We start from the raw sequence: 21,605 nt of genomic DNA, 5'->3' as shown, positions 1-21,605 counted from the left end.
TGATACTATTGTAACATGCTCCACGGTATCAGACAAAATACAGTGGCTTTGTCAGTGGTATTAGTAGTCCAATGTCACTGAGGAAAAATATGATCAAACAGTAGTTTGTTTTTATATAGAACACAAAAGTCCATGGTGAGTTTCCCATTAAATGTTTCAAAAGTTGTTTCCAGTTGGGCTCTCAGGCCATGCAGTCCAATAACTGAATTATTTACTTCAGATAGACTGCTTAATTGTGTACTACTCTGATAGTGTAAGATTGCCCTGAACGTGTTCCAAGTTATATATTCTAGTACTTTGATTACATCTGTAAATTACTTGGTTTGTGCATTTTGTCACTTTATAGAATCTGTTTGTCCAACGAGAATTCCTGTGGCATCTCGGGATGAAAAAGGATTTGATATCCTTCTAGGCTTAGGTGTGAAGAAGAAGGTGAAAAAGAGAATTCAGGTCTCATCTACGAATGCAAAAGCTTATGAAGTAACTTCACGCATTGATTTGTCAGAATTGACAAGGTAACTTCCTTTTAGTGAGCTCTATCATTTCCTAATGCAATTTGACTTCCTTATACTGTACTGAGTAACTGTCCTGGAATTCCTTAAGGAATTATGTTTTGTTAAATATACATATATATTTTAATAATTGCTTCCCAGGGATGTCTTTCCAGAAGGCCTTCCTCCATCGTATGTGTTTGTATCCACTCAGAGGTTTAAAGTTAAAAAAACATGGGACTTATGGAGGATTCTAACCCTGGATAGAAGATCACAAATGGCTGTTACTGTACACGGCGAAGACAGAACATTATCATTTACTACAACAAGCCTAGTAAATGATACTCAGGTTGTTACTTTTACTGCACCCCGTGTAAAGGTAAAGGAAAATTCACTTTTGGATTGAAATACCATAACTGTGCATTTAAAGGCAGAGAGATCTAATACCTCACTGTGTTTATAACTAAGCATAGGGATAATTCTCACTTTACCCTTGTTTCTTGAATACTGAGATCAGGACTCAAAATATTCATACCTTTTGTCAAGTCTAAATGGCATGCGATGTTACATCTGCCATCTTTTCTTTTGCAATGTGTAAGAAAGCAGACCAGAAATCAGCCCTGATGTTGGGTGGCAAGTACCTGCTCATGTTTAATGATGTGGTTTCATTGTGGCACAATGTGGAGAAAGCTGTTAGCCAAGCTGGAATGGTGCAATACTAGCTGCAGCTGCATCCTCAGTTCTCTTAGATGTGGTATTTGTGCCATTTGCCAAGTGGTGTGTGTGTGTGTGTGTATATATATATATATATATTGCCACATTGATTTGAATATGCCATCAATTTCTTGCTGTTGTTTTTAGAATTGTACTTTTAGCTTAGTTTTCCTGTTGTTTTTTATTCTCGGTGCTGTTCTCACTAAGCCTTCGGCATAGAAAGGCAGGCTATTAATACCACTTAATTAAAAGGATGAATGATATATCTAACTATCTTCCAGATAGGCACAAATTTGGCATGGTTATAGTTCATCTATAAGCAATAATGGGAAAAATCCAGAGTTTTAGATTCTTCTCTGTTAAGTTTGACATAATATTGGGCAATTTCTTTAAGTCATTATAACAGGTAATGCACCTTGTTGATTGAATTGTTAATTTAGATAAATGACAACAAGCAAGTCTTGAAAGCGATTTACTTAATGTTTTTCTATTTAGGAAAGTGAATATTACATATATATTTAGTATACCCTCTCATTTCCCCCCTAGACATTGTTTGATGAAGGCTGGCATCAAATCCGTCTCTTAGTAACAGAAGCAGATGTGACGTTGTATATAGATGATCAAGAAACAGAAATGAAGCCATTGCATCCTGTTTTAGGGATCTATATTAGTGGACTAACCCAAATAGGAAAATATTCTGGGAAAGAGGAGACTGTACAGGTATATTACTGTTCAGAATACTACTTTTGTGGAAGACATAAAACAATAGATTTATAGCCTGATCCTAAGCTTGATTTACTTGTCCAATTATGTTTAATAGACTTTACTTTCCAATAAATGGGTTAGCAAAATTGTTCATTAATACAAGATTTCATTTGCGCATGTGAAATTAAATTCTCATACATCCCTAAAAATAACCTGATTACGTCAATGAGTGAATGTTGGAACAAAAGGCACCTGACAATTTGAAACACAGATGGAATGGATTTAACAAAATCCATACATCCTTACCTTCATCTCTCAGCATCCCTACCCAGCATGGCTGGCTGAGAGAGGCTGGAAGTTGTAGGGCTTATTTCTGTTTAAACTTGCATGGCATTGCTCCCTATGTGAATTTGTTTAACATGGCGAAACTCCAGATGGTGACTTGTTCTCCCTTTATTTTATGTGAAGGCATTTAAATTAAGTACCATTAGAAACATAAGTTTACACTCTTTGCATTATAGTTTGATATCCAAAAGCTAAGGATCTACTGTGACCCAGAACAAAACAACCGAGAAACAGCCTGCGAGATACCTGGGATTGTGAGTATGATGGAAACTTTTTTATAAAGATCATTGGATATTCTAAATAAAATTGTATCATGGAGAAGAAGAATTTTTCCTATGAATGTTTTCTTCTTCTTCCTCTTTCTCTTCCTCTTCCTCTTCCTCCTCTTCTTCTCTCTCTCTCTCTCTCTCTCTCTCTCTCTCTCTCTCGTGTGCTATCAATGTGTTTATACAATCTGTCTAGGAATTTTAAAAATTTAGGCTGCTATTCATGAGACAAGTCAACATGCTTACAAGTTCAAAGGTGATGGATTTTTCTATCAGATGTGTGTCTCATGCAGCCTTTTCTAAGCTGGTGCTCTCCATATATCTTGGACTTCAATTCCCAGGAATCCTAACTATTGGCCATGTTGACTGGTGCTGATGGGAGTTGAAGTCTAAAACATCTAGAGGGCACCAGGTTGGAAAGTAAATTGTGTATTCTTACCGATGGAAGTTATTACACAACTTCCTTAACGAAGATATTACAAATAGTTCAAGTGAGACATGGGTCATGTTAAAACAATAACTTTGGCTGATTAAAAGGTGCAGGATGAGGATTTGTATATAGAGACAACTCTCCATGTTGATCTTAAACAGTTTTTTTTACAGCCTTTCTGAAAATGCTTTCTTTTCATTTCAGAATGGAGAGGTAGGCAAAATCATTTCAAACTGACTTTAAGGTAGTATTACAACTTCCTTTTATGCAGCTGTGTGTAAATTCTGTAAATTCATCATGATTCCATCAGGTCAGAACATGCTATTTGTTTGGCGTAGTGAGGGTTTTTTGCAAGCCATTTTTGCTATAATGACAGATTTATTTTTTTGCCTTTTGAAATTCTTTTTAAAGTAAATAATATTGTGTAGACTGTTTTTAAAATGCAAATACTCCATAACTCAGATTAAAGTATTTTTATATTGATAGTAGTATTTTGTTCTCACATTGAAATAAAGTTTCAGTGTAGTCCTTATCTATCAGTGGGCATTTGGGCTCACAGAAGTGTTAGATTTTTAATTTTTTTGTTTCTCACAGAACGCAGTATGGGGATTATTGACTTAATATGTGCACGTTTACTTGAAAATGAAGCCAATCTTCTGATTTCGTCAACATATTTGAATTAGAGCCTTCCCCAACCTTGCTCCCTCCAGATGTGTTGAAATGCAATTTCCAAAGCTGGCTGGGGGATTATGGGAGTTGTAGTCCAACACATGTGGAGGGTGCCAGATTGGGGAAGGCAGGTTTTTTTTCAGTGGGGTGGTGGTCATGAAACTGCTGTCAAAGAAGCAAGTTTCGTTGATTTCAGAGGGGATTTCAAGGGTGAAGAACCTTGACCGAGAAGATGGTTAAAAAGTATAAAACTATTTCTGTGTGTACGCTTGAAAATAATTTTTGTTTTTGGTAGTGCCTGAATGGACCTAGTGATGTAGGATCTACGCCACCTCCTTGTATATGTCCTCCAGGAAAACAAGGTCCACCAGGCTCCAAAGTAAGTAGAATTATGGCAATTTACTTTTTTGGCTGTGTTTAATTCTATGACAGTAATGCAAAAGACGCTAAGTCTAGACCAGTAGTTATTAAACCTTAACACACCAAGACCCCACCTCACATTTATTTACAGACCCTCAGAATCTCATAGGCACACACTGATGGTGAAAATTGGAGGGGGCATGCGAGATGCAAAAAGGTTGGAATTGGAGTACCGCGAAATAACTCCTCAATGCTGGACTTTATCTTGCCCCCTTGATTAGCCAACATTATTTGAGCCACAGAAGTAATGACAGCCAAGGCATTTTATTGATTTAAGCTTAAGTGGCCCATTCAAACTCTAGCAGCCCTCCTCTTGGAAGTTGAACCCAGGAGAAATCCGTGAGAAGTTCATATAGTGATTTGCCTAGTGGGAGCTTTTCTGTGCAGGGCTTTGATGGTTGCTCCTATTCACACTCCCTTGTCTTGCATCCATTGCATTGCTTCAGTCTTCCCAGGGCACAAAACCAATTGGTTCTGGCTAACTCAAGCTATGGTCACAGGCCTGCCGAGACCTCCTGTGGCCCTGCCAGGCTCCCTGTTCCTATGAATTGATTGATTTAAACAATCTGGGAGGCTGCCAAGCAAGGCGGGTGTCAAGGGTAGGCCTGGCCAGGCATTTGCCAGGGGGCCGCAGCACAGCAAGGGGCCTGCTGACAGGAACCCCTTGGAGTTGCTCCTCCTTACGGATGTTGGACGAATCTGTCTGAGGGATGAAGATCATTGAGCTTTCACCAACTCAGCCCCCTGTACTCCAGTCTGCTTACCTAAGAGCAGGCCCAATTCGATCTGCATTGAGTTGGGCCTGCTTGCAGATTTTCAAGTTTGATTGGTTTTTAACACCATTTATGCAAATTTCACCAGCAATTTGCTTAATTTGTGCAAATTGCTGCTGTAATTTTTTTATTTGCGCACATTGCAGGTGAATGAAATCAAACATACTACAGCTGCAACTTGCCCAAATTAAGGCAGAAATTTGCATATGTTGCATCTGGCCTTTGATTTCCTAAGTTCATTTCTTATCTTTCCAACCATTAGTCCTTCATCCTATGCCATGATCCTGCTGCGATAGTATCCCAAAGGACTATTTTAGGCCCTGTATGTCCATTTGATTACTCGGCCATTCCTTCCACCCTTTATCTATACTTTCTTCTCAATTGTCTGAGGGCCAAAATAGACATTACTATCATTTTTACTTTAGAATAGGAGTATGGCCCTGTATCTGAATCAGGATTGTAGCTGGTGGTACTGGGGCATTAAGCCTCCCCTGCCACTATGGGCCTGATCATGGGGGGATGGGACACCTGCAATTTCTATTGCAAAATAGTGGTCTAAGAACTCTGTCTTTAAAGTAACCTCTTTTTTTTGGCCCTCAATTATACTCTGTGTGCTACCTCTACTTCTGCATTTCTGTGCACTCATAGAAATGCCTTTGGGGAAATTGAGCTCAGACACTGTGCCAGTTTGCAGAATTACCATGGGTAAACAAGCCATGGTGGTTGGTTTCAGCCGTGCCACATACCAGGCGCCATTTGCCTAGTCACCTGTTGTGTTGTCCAAACCTGGGTGGTATTGCTTGTTGGAAGGGAAAACAATCCTCAGATAACTCATGGGCTCTTGTTGGGTTATTTGAGAGTTGTTTTTACTCATCCAACAAACCATGATGCCCTGGTTTGGATGACATTACAAGCTGCACCAGGCCAGGTAATTAGGGAAAGCTTGTCAGGCACACACTGTGGCTTAAAATAAGCCACTGTGTCTTGTTTAACTGAAGGTGATTGTTTGAACTGAGCCATTGTGTTTTTAAGATTCTGACAACTATGAAAATAACAACATATATTCGTATGGGACCAAGGCTTAATTCTTCTAAATTCCATGCAAGCCCTTGGTTAATAGATTTTTTTTTTAAAAGTAGAGAACTGAGCAACTTTTCAGTAACAGATGTTAGATTTTGTGCTTAATATTGTCTGGTTTTCTTTGGAAACATTTACTTTATTAAATTCAGGGTCATTGATGGTGAAAGTCATTGGCACCAATGGAACAGCCTGTTCCTACTTTTCCATTGGTTTCATTTCTTCGTTAGTATTGAATAAACTATGAGAAGCCAGGAAAGGTAGACTATAAATAGGATACATACCTATATAAATAGAACAATTTATTATCTTGTGTGCATTGGGGGGGGGCGGGGCTGAGAGAATAAAATGAATTGAAGCATGTTTATTTGATTAACCTGAGATCTAAATGTGGCTTCTAAATTAAATGGGGTATTATAAAATAGTTCGATTTTAAATAGGGCATTTTCCACAAGTGATTCATTTTAATTTAGCATAGTTCTAAGACTGAATGCATCAGTAAAATTAAGCAACTTTGCCCAGGTTTTGGGCCATACGGTTGTTGCTTAAGACATAACAATTCACACACCATCTTTGGTTTGTCCTCCTGTAATTTTCGGACATCTTTTCATACTCTAGAAGGCAAAGGTTAGGATCCAGATTTAGGTATGTGCAACTTGGCTGGTGGAAGAGGACTTCCCTGCCCCCTCCTTTTTGCGACAGACCCTCCAGGCCCCTGAAAATGCTACACAGAGGGTTGGGGGATCCTGCTGAATAGGCTGAGCTGAGGTGTAGGGAAAGAGGGAGGATTTTCCCAACGCAGGGGAGAACGTACCTTCCATGTTTGTAGCCCTTCCCTCAACAGCAGGCAGATTCTAGATCTACTCTAGTGATTCCAACTCAGCCAACCCTCTGAATTCCCAATGGAGCAGCCTACACTGTTAACATCATCCTTTCAAACTGTTTTTATTTAGTTATGCATATTATAAAAGTCTGTAACAGCTTAAATATCAAGCATAGGTCCATATCTTGTGAAAGCAGTACCAGAGTCAGTGAGAATGTATTTCACTGGGAGATTAAGGATTGTATTGTAAAGACCAACTCTTGCATAAAATGTCTCTGGGCTTATCTCCAAGGTTTTATGACTTTGAAAAAGTAGTTTCCTAAAGTGCCAAAAAATGGAAGACTAGTGAATAGGCCCATTGATCCCCCCTTTTGCCATATGAGATCAAGTTGCAGGCAAGCATTTCCCAAATGGTTACGACTCTATCTGAACCCTCCCCCACCCTCCGCTGTCACCCTGTCAAATAATTGCCCTCCAAGCTGCTATTTGCATTGAGAGGGAAGCCTCCATTGACAAGGGTGGTGGTGGTGATGGGCTGGTTTTAAACTCTCCCTTGCCACAGTCCTGCTGTTACTGAGGTCCCCTTGTGGCTGCTTTTGTCATTTTTTTAAAAAATTGACATAGTAATTGCATCCCCACAATGAATATTATACTTCAGAAACTCCCCCTACCCCCTAAAAGCAATAAAATTACAACAAAGTCCCGAACGTGAGCTTTTTACCACTTAATAGGATGGCAAGGGTTGTTTTCAGGAGGATGGGAAATAAATCTCTACACACCCCCACCCCTTGCAAACCCTGAACTGCAGTACAAGGCTCCTGTTTCAGGTTGCTTGGAGGTGTGAACACAGGAGTACTCTTGTTAGTGACAGGGAATACAGTGCAACATTTGGTTGCTGGACTCTACTGGTTCTGCAGTATTCCAACATATCTGTTTTCTCTACAGGGAGATCCTGGACAACCTGGGAATCACGGCTATCCCGGAGAATCTGGTCCAGATGGTAAGCCTGTGAGTACTAAAAACTTAGTCATCTATAGTAATCTTAATGCAAAACCGACTTTACAATTGTATCAGAACATTACTAAGGATGACAGATAATTCAGTATAAACATTGGGATCATGCATCAGTGATGACTTGCTGAATTCTTTAAGAAGGAGAATCAGGAAAGATTCATACTTTGCACTGAAGTATTTGCCAAATTTTTATGCTGCCCATTTTTTAAAAACATGTAGTTTACTGGTTTCTTATGTAGCAATTTCCAATCTTAGCACTACATTTCATAGATTTGTCTTTTCTTTTAGCATACTATAAGGTAGGCGAGGAAAACGTGGATTATAACTTATTTAAGAAACTGAAAGTATGACAAGTATGTAAAGGGCAAGTTTGTCTTTCCTTTACAGTTGTTGCAGTCCTTAAAAATAGAAAATGTTCATTCGATGTTACGTTGGCCCAGTGATAGCTGCATGGCAGCATTATGGAAACAATCCAGTGAACCTCTCCATGTGGCTGTTCTTTTTTTTTTAAAGAAGCACTCTATTAAAAAAACTCTATTAAAATAACATGTAAGTTGACCTTAAGTTTCAATTGGTTTGCCCACATTCAGCTTGTCACTGCTATCAGGTACTGGTTCATAGGTTTCAAAGTCTATCTAGGGAAGGAGACAAGCCCCCTTTCCATGATTAAGGGGAAGTCAGGCCATACTGCTGGTTCTGGCTGTGATGTCTATGCATTGAATGTGGGTATCTGAGCAGGGCAAGCCTAGAGATCTACATGCACAGAGATCTATGTGCTTCGGTTTCTCCTGGGGCCAGGGCCAGAGAAACAGTGTGTGTGTGTGTGATGGATGGCATGAGCATATTGCTGTCACTGCACTCCAAGGACCTTGATGGTCTCCCCCAGTTTGTTGCAGTGGGCCACCAAGGGATCCCTGAACTCCCACTGGGGGGGGGGGCAGAATGTAGAAGGCACTTCGCCGCTCAGAAAAGCTGTGCTGGATGACATTTCTTTTAGAGACAGAGTAGAGATTGACTAGAGATGGAGTGGTCTCTAAAATGAGATCACACCTCTCATTTTACTGACCTCTGTTTGGTCAGTTTCATTGGGAGTCTTCCTCCACTAACGCTCTACCAGTCATCCCTGCTGTTTCATGGCCCCATGCTCTCCAAAGAGGTCAACCAGAGTTTTGATAGGACAGGAAGAACAGAAAAATCCCCCAAAGCTATCGGAATCCATTTGGATCCATCATTCTTCATGGGCTGACACTTGTAATAGCACCCCCCCTCCTGGTGCAAAGGTTTAGTGCTGCTGTAGTTCAAACTCTTATCAGATAGTAAAAGGAAAGCAGCTACTCATTAACTGACTAGTCTTACAGCTAACTCCTTAGGATAAAACAGTATGTAACTGAATCAATCAAAAGAGAAACTTTAAGAAGACTCATCGTTCTGTTCGTTCTGTCAGAAATATGGATGGATTGTTACAGTTAATATAGGAGCTATGCACAATGCGTGAAGTTGTTAGAAAGGAGACACAATTTAAAGGTTCAAATTAGTTGAGTAAATTTACTAGGCAGTTAAAGTTAGGACAAACTAAAATGCTAAAATTTATTTATTTACTAGCAAATGAACCTGGCTTTGCACAGGTGAGAATTAGTCTTACGTTGATACATTGAAGCCTTCAAGCAAACTTACACAGCTATAAAATTTGGACACATTGTGCCCACCTCATCTGAGTGAAGCCGTGCCCAGTGACACCTTTAGACAAAGCTCTGCACCCTATAGCCTCCTAAGGGAGGGGTCTGTCTCTGAGGGGGTGCCCTACAGCATGGGGAAAGTCCATGCTGTAGGGCACAGTTATACAACTGTGTCCTTCGACCTACTAATGTTTTAGCTTCAAACTGTATGGAGTACAAAGCTATGTGCTAGTTAGTGAAGTCTGCCTCTAGTGGCTGAAAATCTAACTGCAGGCTTCAACCAAAAGGACACTCTTAAATTAATTAAAATCAATGTGCTCTAAAACCAAATTAACCCTGAAATGCAGATTCCTAGGGTCCTCTTAGTATAGATGCCACATTTCAGGTGTCTAGCTTTCATGGTCTTGGAGTTATGTTGATGACAGACAGACAGAGTGAGACACATCCTCTTTTATGATTATAGGTAATCATATGGTTAAAATGTCTGGTTAAAATTTGCTCAATGCAGTGCTGAATTATCATGCCAAGTTTGGTTGAAATTGGTCAAATGGTATTGAAGTTTTAAATCTTTAAAAATGTTGATTGTCTGCCATTTTGTTTCAAGATGAGGATGAAGTTTTCACTATGCCTAAAACTATTTCATATAGAGGTACAGCAAATCCTAAAAAAATCATAACAATTGGATGCACGGTTTTCAATTCTGTGGAAGACATACCAACAAACACATCCATGGTGGGTGGGTGTGTATACACATAATAGACTAGATTAGACTAAACTAGAAGATTACATTTCTGTACCACATAATAGCAGAAGGTGTCTGAGCAGTTCACAGTGATTAGAATCAGAACCCTTTCAAAAGTTCAGCTCTTTCTCCAAACCATACAGCTCCTTTTAACCTTGGCAGTAATGCATTCAATGAATTTGGTTTTAATTCTTCAAAGCTCTTAGAATGATTCCAGAAATCTAAAAAATAAAGTAAAATAACTGCAAGTTAAGTAACATGGTCTTTATTGTTGTTAATGCCACTTAAGGTGCCTTATTTTTGCCCAAAATGTATGCTGTATTTCAAATTCTATTTCTGGTCAGAATTGTATGCTTTGGTGGTAGAGGTATATTTTGTTTCTTTTATCAGCTCTGTATGGAAAATTTTAGAAAAAGTTTGCTGGGAACTGTAGAAATCTTAGGAGTATTGCCAATTACTTCGAGATCTCCATGTTACACTTCATAAAATGTCCAAATTTCTTACTTTGGTTGCTTAGCTATATTTTGGCCATGTTTGTAGGTACAACAGATGGTTGAAATTACTGTGGTGGTTCCCTTTGGATTCTGACACAGTACTAGTATGAAGAGAAATAATACCAAAAATACACATTTCCACGTACTGAAGATTGCACTAGAGGAGAGTCCAAGAATTTGAAACAGAAATCTTGGAGTATTGTTCAAAGAGAACTCAGCTAGCGGAACCGGTTATATTTTTTTCTTTTCTTTTTTTAAAAAAAGACTTCAAGTTTGAATGGGGTTTACTTGCATATTTCAGCTAAATTTTAAACCCATCATTTCACCATCCATGATGGACTTATAATTGAGCAACTTCATATATATCTTGATTTGTTTCTTGCTATTCACAGCAGGTTTTCTAAATAGCTCTTGATAATAATGGTAATACAAAAAAAGATAATTGGAATAAAAAGCGGAGAATTATCACCTTCATAGATATATGATTTTACAGTCTTTATCAGAGGTACTCCTCTGAATCCTCCCTGCCTTTTGCAGATTGTAACTATATCAAGGATATAGTCACAATTTTGGCCGCAAGGGCCACAATGGGTATCTTCTGGATTGATGGAGCGTGCACATGTGTGTGCATGTTCATACATCTGCATGCACATGATCACATACAAGTTGCATACAACACCTCTCTCTCTCTCTCTTTCAAATAAACACACCAGCACATGCACACATACAGATACACAATTCTCTCTCTCTCTCTCTCTCTCACACACACACACACACACACACACACACACACACACACGCCCAGCCACCACTCACTCAAATCCAACTCCTGGTGAAGACTGTTTCAGGGGCCTGGCATCTGGTTTGATCAGAAAGAAAAAAAAACAGTGCTCACAGAAACTTGCATTCTCAAAACTACCCAGTCATCCAGGAATCCTGGTGTAGTATCCAATAGGAGTGCTGTGTGCTCCGCCAGCCCAGGTCCATGTGTGGCCATGATACGGTGCTTCCCAAGGCAAGCCCTGATTCTCGTGAAAATGCTGGTTTCTAGAAGGGGCAGGTCACACCCCTTCCAGAAACCAGCATATTGGCATGCGTCCAAGCTTGCTCCCAGAAGCATTATGTCATTGCCGTGTGAGGTGGACCTGGGCTGGCGGTGCTGGGCGCGAGTGAACCATGGCTGGTGGGGGTGGTTGCATGTGGATCCCCTATTGGATACTACCCTTGGCTCCTAGCCCTTCTCCTTCCTCTAATCCACTCCTTTGCTGAAGGGTCTTGACAGCCCAGACTCTGTTCCCTGGACCCTTGTCAGAAAAGGAAGAAGGAAAAATGCTCTAGAAAAAAGTTGCATGGTTCCTGCCATAGAAGGACCATTCTTAGAATATTCTTGGAAGCAGGCGAGAACCTTTTAAGTTCTGCTTCCTAGGATGCTCTAGGAATGAGGCTTCTATGGCAGGAACCATAGAGCCTCTTCCTAGAGCATCTTTCCTCCCCCCTAGTTTTTTTTTCCTGGGGGTCTGGGAGAATTCCAGGCATGGCTTGGGCCTGTGGCCCATGGGCCAAATACTTTGCACTCCTGCTGTAGATGGAGTGAGCTCTCCAGGGAAACTTGCCTGGTGCCAATTTTGTTGCCTTTTCTGTGCCCAGCAAATACTTGGTTTATTTGCTCTGGATTTCTAGAATGCTTTGTATCTGGTCTACTCCAATGCTAATCATGGTTCTTCATATTAATAGGAGTTTGAAACGAGAGCTTGAACCAGGGCCTAATCTACAGCAAGCAGGATATTGCACTATGAAAGCAGTATATAAATGGCAAGAGCCACACTACTGCTTTATAGCGGTATTCAAGTGCACTGACAACTGTTGGGACCCATTGACACAGACCATATACCGCTTTCATACCACTATATCCTGCTTGGTGCAGCTCCTGCCTTTTATATACTGCTTTCATAGTGCAATATCCTGCTTGGTGTAGTTTAGGCCTAGGTTTGCAAACTCTGGATAGGAGGGAGCCTGCTTAGAATTACAAATGGTCAGCAGTAATCCAGATATAATGCAAAAATGTGTGGATGGCCTATAGCTTGTCTTGATGAAGGATTTGCCCGGGGTGGATTCGCAGTAGCGGCAAGTCATCTACATGACACAGCTGCCATTGCGAAGCCATCCAGGGGCAAACCCCAAAAACTCAGCTGAAAAGACGTCAGACACTTACCCCAACATTTTTGGCTGTGGAAGCATGTCACAGCCGATGGTGCCTGCCCCCTGATTGGTTGCCATTGGCTCCAGGAGCTCAGCAGAGACCCAAGCGTCCCTGTAAATAAATTTTAAAAACTGGGGGGGGGGTGGCGGAGGAGAGAAACGGCCCCATGTGTCCTGCAAATAAAAAAAAACTGGGGGGGGAGAAGAAGAACAGGGGCCATTCCTCCCCCAATTTTTAATTTATTTTTTGTCTGTATCTGCGAAGCTGTGCAGATACAGATAAAAAAAACAGGTGGTGGGGGAGGAATGGGCAGCCAGAGGGAGGAGAGGTGGTTCAGGGGCTGTGTGTCCCTCTCTTCATCCCCCCTGGCTGCTTCATTCCTCCCCATCTCCTCTGGTACTACCAGCGCGGCAGCGGCAACTCCGCACTTGCATTCCTTTCCATGCAGATGCCGGGACGGAACGCAAATGCGGGAGCCCAAGGCCTCGCAGTGCCAAAGCACCGCCATCAAGACGGGGCCTTATGGTTACATAGTATCCTTTAAGGAATGTGTATTGTGCAACTCGTTTTTTTTTTACCTTGAAAAAGAAGTGCCCTTGAGAAAGGTTTTATATATATATATATATATATATATATATATATATATATAACCTGAAAAGCGTCAGGCTTTGAATAAAAGACATCCCAGTCTTCCAACTATAGCAGTGCCTTTGGGTTCCAGCACTTGGAGGTCTCCTTCCTTCAGTCTGCACCGTGTGTTGGTGCCTTCCCACCTTGTTGGTTTGGCCCAGTGGTTAAACAAGGGAGAGAGGAACATGCAAACTTGAAGCTTGCTCCAGACCTCTTAACCATGGTCCCAGCTACAGGGAACCATTGTGAATAAACCATTGCCTTTATTAAAAGCAACTTCTATGTAGTTTTCTCCTTTTGCTGTCAGATTCATCTGGCCACCATACTGGTTTTGTTACCTTGCCAAGAAGGGAATTTATTTTTTCATTGCAGCAGAATGCAACTTCTTGCAATAGATTTGGTTTTGTGCAACTATCCTCTTCATTGTGATAGCAACCTTTCTATATCTCTCAGAATTATCACATTCTTGATCCAGTAAACAGACACTATTTGGGTTTAAGCAGCACAGAAGGTTTATATGGTAAACCATAAAACCAAACCTAAGTTTTGGTTTTAAGCGGCACAGAAACTTTATATGATAAACCATAACTTAGCTGACTTGTATAGCTGGCTACCTCTGCTCATTCTCTTTTTTCCTCATGAACTGGGGAAAGATATTCCGGGCAAAGATTCCGTAATGTAGCTTTGTATCTTGGACTATTCCTTTTTGCTATCAGTGGTAAGTGACAGGCTGCATTTCTGGTTTTTTAAAAAAGCTGAGCTCCACATCTTTGCTGTAGCTCTGGACATTTCTCCCTTGTAATGATATAAATAACAGCTTAATGAACCACAGAGGAAAAATAAACCATTTTTGTAGTCTTGAAATTTGGCACTTTTGTGTATTTTCCTCAGATGAGTCATATTTTACCAAGTTGAACTTTTTTCTGAGTATGGAAAATACTTTTTTTTAAAAAGTATACTAGAAAATGAGAGGGGCACAAAGAACCTGTGAACTGAACATAGCAACCTATCTAAAGGTAGTCATGTCGAAGTCAGTAATCCTATTAAATTCTTTATGGGAAGCAAACTCAGTTGAACTCATTGGGACTTACTTCTGAGTAAACATGCATAGGATAACGCTGTACATCCCCTTGAAAGTAATGGGACTAGATTGTTCTGACCAACATTGCTTTCACTGGTTCTTAGTCTCACCTAACTGTAGCTGGACTCAGATTACTTTGCTGAACTTGATTGCAACTTCAAACAAATACTTATGCTCAGCATGAGCTGGGATTTGATCATGCTTCTTTGAGCAAGGAGAGCTCTTTGTTTTGGCTAGTTCTTAATTTGCCTATTTTGCATTCCAAATACGGGTTTAAATCCAACATTACGCAGTCAGACATTCCCTTCCTCTTCTCCGCTGCAGGCTCTTCAACCGTCCCAAATCTATTCCAAAGGGTATCCAAAGTCTCCAGAGCAGATTAGGGAGGTGCATGGGGGAGGAGGGAGCTGCAGTTTCATCATTTCACCAGCAGTTTCCATTCTGCTTGAGCATGGCCATCAATGGGTCCAATACCAACTCCATGCTTGTTTTCAAAGAGGAGTGGAAAATGCAAAGCACCATGCAGTGCAATATCTCTATTATAAAGCAACTTCTCTGCTCCCTTTTTTAAGCGGGAGAGGAAAGTCGTAACACAGAACACCATGTAACATCTCTCTTGAACGCAGAGACATTAGAACAAACATTTGCATTGCATGCACAGGAGAACACTAGAAGCACCCCAGCTCTCATCCCCTATTCCCATTCAAAACGGTGCTGGCACTGAAGGAGGAAAAATCCTTGTAAAGCAACATCTGGAGTGAAGCCTTTCAAACACGATGCTTTGCTAGTAGTCTGTCTCCCAGTTATTACTAGTAAGAGAGAAACCACAGTCCAGAAACTGTAGCCTAGGTTCGAGTAATTTGTAATCGCCCAGTGAAGTCTGCAAAGGTTTGCATCACAGGGAGAAAAAAAGAGAATCCAGAAAAATCATAGTACTTATTGTGTAACTCTGGCCTAATCTACACCAAGCAGAATATTTCACTATGAAACCGGTATGAAACCGGTATACAAAAAGCAGGAGCGACACCAAGCAGGACATAGCAGTATGAAAGTGGTATATGTCGTTTGGCCCCAACAGTTGTCAGTGCACTTCAATACTGCTATAATACAGTAGTGTGGCTCCTGCCTTTTATATACCGCTTTCATACTGCTTTCATAGTGCAATATCCTGCTTGGTGTAGATTAGGCCTTCCTGTGCAAGTCCATTCACAAGATATTGGCATCTGCTTATAGAATATTATGGGTGTTGCCTTCTGGTGTTGGTTTAGTGGGTTGCAGTTTCTGATTGCATTCTCGCAGAGATTGTTATGCTTCAAGCTGAACTCTTACGTTCACTTACTAGGGAATTCGTCTCGCTGAATTCAATATGACTTCCTTTTTGAGTAAAAATGGTTAAGATAGTATTGTCCGTCTCATTGATTCAAGTGGGTTTTTTTTTAAGCTGGATCCTCCTATGAGTCATTAATTACATGTAGGCTGCACTCCTAAACACAACTTAAGCACATTGAACTCAGTGATCCCATGAGTCATGGCTTGTAGGCTGCAGAGTCAAGCACACATTGAATTCAGTGGAATTTACTTCCAAGTATTTTCCCTTTTCTGTTAAGAATTGGGCTGTATCCCTTTGCCATAATAGAGTCAGTATAAAATGATGGAAATGCAATCATAAAAAGCCCCCTACTGCTATGTGATGTGATGTTAGATGCTGCTTCTAATGTGGGCAGTTCTGATAAAGCCTACAGACCATGTCTAATAAATAGGATGGAATATACTGTTGAGTTCCAGCCATTTCCCTTCCATGCATCCAGACCTAACTTTCCATGGGCATATATACTCACAAGGACACAGGAACTAGCAAGCCATGGGTGTTGTCAGCTGCAATTCCAATTTGAGTGTTTATATGGAGAAGATTGAGGATGCTTGTGTAGAGGGTAAAATGTATTGTGTGAACTTGGAGGTAATTTGAAATAAAGAAGCCACAAGTGAGCCCACTTGTGCATTCCTTTTTTTGGGCTCCTTCAGATGGGGAAAAAATGTGTTTCCTTACCTTGGCTCTGCTTCCTGTTTCTCTTCCACATTTGCAATGAGCTGAAATTACAGAGGAAGAGAGCAGTAAGCATGTGGCCCATACAGTTCAATGGGAACAGCGTCCTCTAGTGGGCATTTTATAGCGCAACTTCGCCTGCACACGGCAGGAAATCCCGACAAATCCTGATTTATTTCAGAAGACTCAGGTTATCTGTGGCTTAATTTATAATGCTAAAACTGGGAAATGGAGCAGGAGATGTGCAGGAGGCTGACGCCATTGTCAAAATGACCCATGAACATCCATGAGTGGCCAGTCAAGAGTGTGCTATAAAACACTCGTTTAAAGAAGCTCCTTATGTACATTGAATTCCATAATGAGCAGTTTTTTCCCCCTGAGGTTCCAATTCATTGCACACACATGAAGGCCAAAGTAGAAGTGACACTGGCAATTCTGTGATTGGATATCCTGTCTTTAAAATAAAGAAAGGAGGTAAATGGAGCCATGGAAGGAAGGGTTTTCTTTATTCAGCTTGCTGCTATTTGGTCTGTTGGGAGAAAACATACAGGTCCTGGAGAAGAAGGCAATCAATAGCTACTAGTCCTGATAGCTATGTGCTACCTCAAGTAGCAGAGGTAGCAAGCCTATGTACACCAATTGCTGGGAAACATGGGAGGGTTCCTTGTGGGTTCCTGGTCAATACCTGGTCGGCCACTGTGTGAACAGAGTGCTTAACTAAATGGACCCTTGGTCGGATCCAGCATCAGGGCACTTCTTATGTTCTTACCATGTGAGGGACTTCCAGTTTTACAGCCACGTTAATCTGTTGCAGCAAAGACAACAAAACATCTTGCAGCGCCTTTAAGGCTAACAAATTTATTATGGCAAACGCTTGTATGGAGTAGATTCCATTTCTGATCCACAAATGTTTACGCCATAATAAAAGTGTTAGCCTTAAAGGTGCTGCAAGGTATCAGTATAAATGGGAACTCGGATTTTGTTCTGTTCAAGTTCTTTTCTATAGCATCTTAAAGGCTCTTTGCTATTCCACAGGCTGCTAAGGCTTGTCAAAAAGAAAGCATAACATGGCTATTTAAAAAAGAGAGCAATGTATTTTACTCCTTTAAAGAAAAGCAAAACAATTATATTCTAGTCTTATATGGAATAATACTTTCAAAATAAAATTATTCTTGACCTTCTTATTGGGAAATGAGGTGTATAAACTGATTTTGTTTGTTTTTTAAATGAAGAATTTGACCTTATGAAGTGATGTGCACCAATATCCCATCCTGCAATCCTTTTGTGGAATTTTATAAAATATTTATTCTTCCTTTCTAGTGTCCGGTTAAGTGGTTTGCAACTTCAAAATGGCCTGGCAGAGCTGGTTGTAGTAAGATATCCAGATGTAGACTCTACACGTGGATTATTGTCCTTGACATTCTTAAAACAATATCAAATGTCTCACCTAATAAAATACTTTTTTTTCTGGTGGTGCCAGCATTTCCTTTAATAATAATAAAAAAACTGCAGGATATTGTTACTGATTTTCTGTCCAGCAGTTTTGTGCTTCTCTTATTGTTCATGACCTAAAGAGGAATCTTCTTTACACAATGTACTTTGTATAAAAGCCAGATGCATTAGCAGCATTTTAAAGATAAAGTCTAAGAGGGTACTTTTTTTAAAAAGCAGTTTATATTAATTTTATATAGAGCGAAAATATTTCTATTTTTTTTTTTTATGATCCATCTTTCCACCCTGTTATTGGCTGTATTTTGGGATTGTGCTCATGATCCCACCAACAGATGCTGTCCTAGAAACCTTGAAAATTTCCTGGCTTATGTAAGCACTCGCACCACAGTTTTAAAGGTCCGCGTATTCTTTACTTCCATGGCATGGCACTTAATGACATATTGACTTCTCTCTTCCTAATGATAAAATTACCAAAGTCCTTCACTCCCTTAGAAGCTTTATATGCAAACAGGTATAGATTAGAAACATCATAGTCATTTGTACTGTCAAATGTCAAAGTGCATATTCGAGCTTACTTGAAGTAGATTGGTAGCTCCCTAATACCCTGACAATGCAATTCTATGCATGTCTACTCAGGCATAAATTCTGTTGGGTTCAATGGGGCTTATTCCCAGGTAAATGTGGATAGGATTACATCCTTAACAAACTAGTAATATTTTTACAAATATTAGTGGTTAAAGAATGGTAAAAGGAAGTGTGTACTGGAATGGAGATACTAATCTACACTAGAGATTTGTATATATGGAATTGGGGAGTAATGAATCTTGACCAATTCATTTAGGGAGTGAAAGCCTTTTGCATTTCTGTGCATATGATTAGTCTTGATAGTAGTATCCCTAAATCTTCAATAATCAAAGGGGATGTCTATCTGTCAATGCCATAACTCCAAGAAAAATTTGGCATGCATATTAAAGAGACCCTAGAGATGTGCATCTTGGGGTTATTATTTTGTGTGTATGTGTTAAAACACATTAAAGAATTTAAATTCTTTAATGTAGGCGCCAGGTCCGCCTGGCGCCTACACTGTACTCCTTTCGTCGCCAGCTGAAGACCTTTTTATTCACTCAGTATTTTAACACTTAATTTTAACTTAAATTTAAATTATACTGTTTTAACTCTGTATTTTAACCTTATATCAATTTTGCTGCGTGGTTTTATCCTGGTTGTGCTTTTTATATTGTATTTTGTATTTGTATTTTTAACTTGTTGGTTGTTTTATGATGATTTTAATTTTTGTGAACCGCCCAGAGAGCTTTGGCTATTGGGCGGTATAAAAATGTAATAAATAAATAAATAAATAAATAAATTTAAATGTGTCAATGCGTTTGAAGCTTCCAATAACATCTGCAGTCACTAGGTGGCAGACTTTCCTAACCAGCGCATAACTTCGTAGGTAACAATTTGAAGCTGGGGGTAGACGGACAGAGTTCTGTATTGCTGCTCCTTCCCCTGTTGTTATTCAGTTCCTCTCAAGAAGATGGAGTGTGCAGGCCTCTCCCTCAGGGTGCTATGGGGGTACACCATGGTGGATGCCAGCAGCTGTGACTTCATTCAGATGGGGTGGGCACAATGTGTTCAAATCTGAGCTGCATAATTTTGTTCAAAGACTTTGCTATATCAAACTAAGAGCTATTCCAATTCATGTGAAGCTGGTTACGTTTGCTAGTTTTTGAAATAAAAATGGCAGGAATGATCCTCTCAGTGGGTATGTGGATGCCTGCTCTCTGCTTGTGGTACACTGTGCTTTGTCAGCGTATGGTCCTGCATTTAGCTTCTAGATTGAACTAAATAACCTGTCACTTCCTATTTTACACTTTTACTTCAGGTATTGGATGGAGCTTTGAGGTCTAATACTTGGTATGTGGGTTGGGTGTTTGTTTGATATATATATATTTTCCCATCAGTGGTCTATTATGATCCGTTTTCTTGAGAATATTCATTGGTTGGAAAAAGAAAGAAAATAAATTATGAACTGTTTTTGAAATGGGTTCTTTGAATGGTTGTAGATCAATGCATAGATTGATGGGTTGAGATTTGGGACACTAAGTTTGTTCATTCCTTGAAAACCATGTGGTTACAGTGTTGTTTCTGGCGACTCATTATTTTTGTGAACTCTCTGAGTTAGTTATAGATAGCATAATGTTCTCTTCACTTACCATGAGGTGAGTGATGATTTACTATGGTTCCTTGTTAATAATAACTTTGTTCAGTGAAGTTAAATCTGTGGCTGCTTGATACACTAGTGTTGTCCTCGTTTCTGGGAGGACAGCAGTGGCACATGGAGGAACCTACAAAATGGGGTCCTCCTATAGCAGGGTTGGACAACTTTGGGCAGTCTGTTAGCTAATTGCCAGCCCCTGAATTCATAAATTTATAAATTATAATGTATAAAACACACTATATCTGAAAAAGAGTCCCGAGTTGTGAACTGTAAAGAAAAAAAAATCAAAATACAAAATAATAAAAATATTTAAAATCAAGTTATACCATAAAATCAAATCTGGTCATTCAAGAAAAGCTTGTTTAAATAAAAACATCTTTAGCAGCTGCTGACAGGAAAGCAACATTTGTGCCTGCTTGATATCAACTGGCAAGGAATTCCATAGAGAGGGAACCATACACTAAAATCTGTACTCTGAGTGGATTCTCAGTGGACCTCAGCTCCATGCAGAACCATCAGGAGCATTTGCTCCAATGACCTCAGTGACCAGGCAGGCTGATAAGGGAGAAGGCACTTTCTCAAATATTGCTGTTACTCAGTCATTCAGGAAAGAGAGTTTAAGGTTGTGTAAGGAAAATAGAGAAGGATCCATATTAATTTATTATGACCAGATCCTTTCTCTTTCTATCACAGATATTGAAAGTGGCTAAACAATAATCAAAGCAAAATATATAAAACAATTCAACATTAAAATGAACATATTGAGCAGCACCTGCAGCTGCTAAACAGACTTAAATGCAATCACTCGGTTGATAGAAGACAATTGATTAAGGCTGCTGCCCTTAAGGCAGAAATGATTTGTGACTTACAGACTGATACTTAAAACTGAAGTTGGTATTGTTGCTGATGTTAATTCTTTACAATGTTTTATTGGCATTATAGCTTCCTCCTGAGATGCAGAACTGAGAATGAAAATAATGTTCAAGTATACTTTGGTATAATGTTTTGGTTTCTCTCCTTAGGGCCACCAAGGAATAGCAGGAACTCCAGGTATTCCAGGATCCCCAGGGATTCAAGTAAGTTCACTGTACCTTTTCTACATTAGGTGATTATCTCAATTGTAAATAAAAGATAATGCCATAAACCAGTCAATAAAGTTAGTAATACATACTAATTTTTTTACTAGGGGCCGCGTGGCTTAACAGGCATGAAGGGTGAACCTGGGTCCGATGGGAGAAAGGTAAGACTACTAATATCTGCAGTTCCTTTATCATAACCACAGCGTTACTAAGAGTGCAGGCCTATGCATGTTGAAACAGAAAAATATTCTACAATCCC

General features: G+C 39.9%; 1 protein-coding gene across 1 annotated transcript in view; it reads left to right on the top strand.

The window, feature by feature from the left end:
• Positions 1 to 21,605, top strand: part of LOC134402065 (collagen alpha-1(XXI) chain-like) — a 43,484-nt gene that overhangs the window by 10,333 nt on the left and 11,546 nt on the right. The window contains exons 3-10 of the mRNA XM_063131433.1: positions 347 to 515; positions 654 to 870; positions 1,752 to 1,925; positions 2,432 to 2,509; positions 3,916 to 3,999; positions 7,659 to 7,721; positions 21,290 to 21,343; positions 21,454 to 21,507. Coding sequence (XP_062987503.1) covers positions 347 to 515; positions 654 to 870; positions 1,752 to 1,925; positions 2,432 to 2,509; positions 3,916 to 3,999; positions 7,659 to 7,721; positions 21,290 to 21,343; positions 21,454 to 21,507 — 893 coding nt within the window. The remainder of the gene's footprint in view (positions 1 to 346; positions 516 to 653; positions 871 to 1,751; positions 1,926 to 2,431; positions 2,510 to 3,915; positions 4,000 to 7,658; positions 7,722 to 21,289; positions 21,344 to 21,453; positions 21,508 to 21,605) is intronic.

This window comes from Elgaria multicarinata, chromosome 1, assembly GCF_023053635.1.
Source record: "Elgaria multicarinata webbii isolate HBS135686 ecotype San Diego chromosome 1, rElgMul1.1.pri, whole genome shotgun sequence".
Lineage (NCBI taxonomy): Eukaryota > Metazoa > Chordata > Lepidosauria > Squamata > Anguidae > Elgaria > Elgaria multicarinata.
Note: the sequence above shows the minus strand (reverse complement) of the source record. Positions and strands in the feature narration are given on the sequence as shown.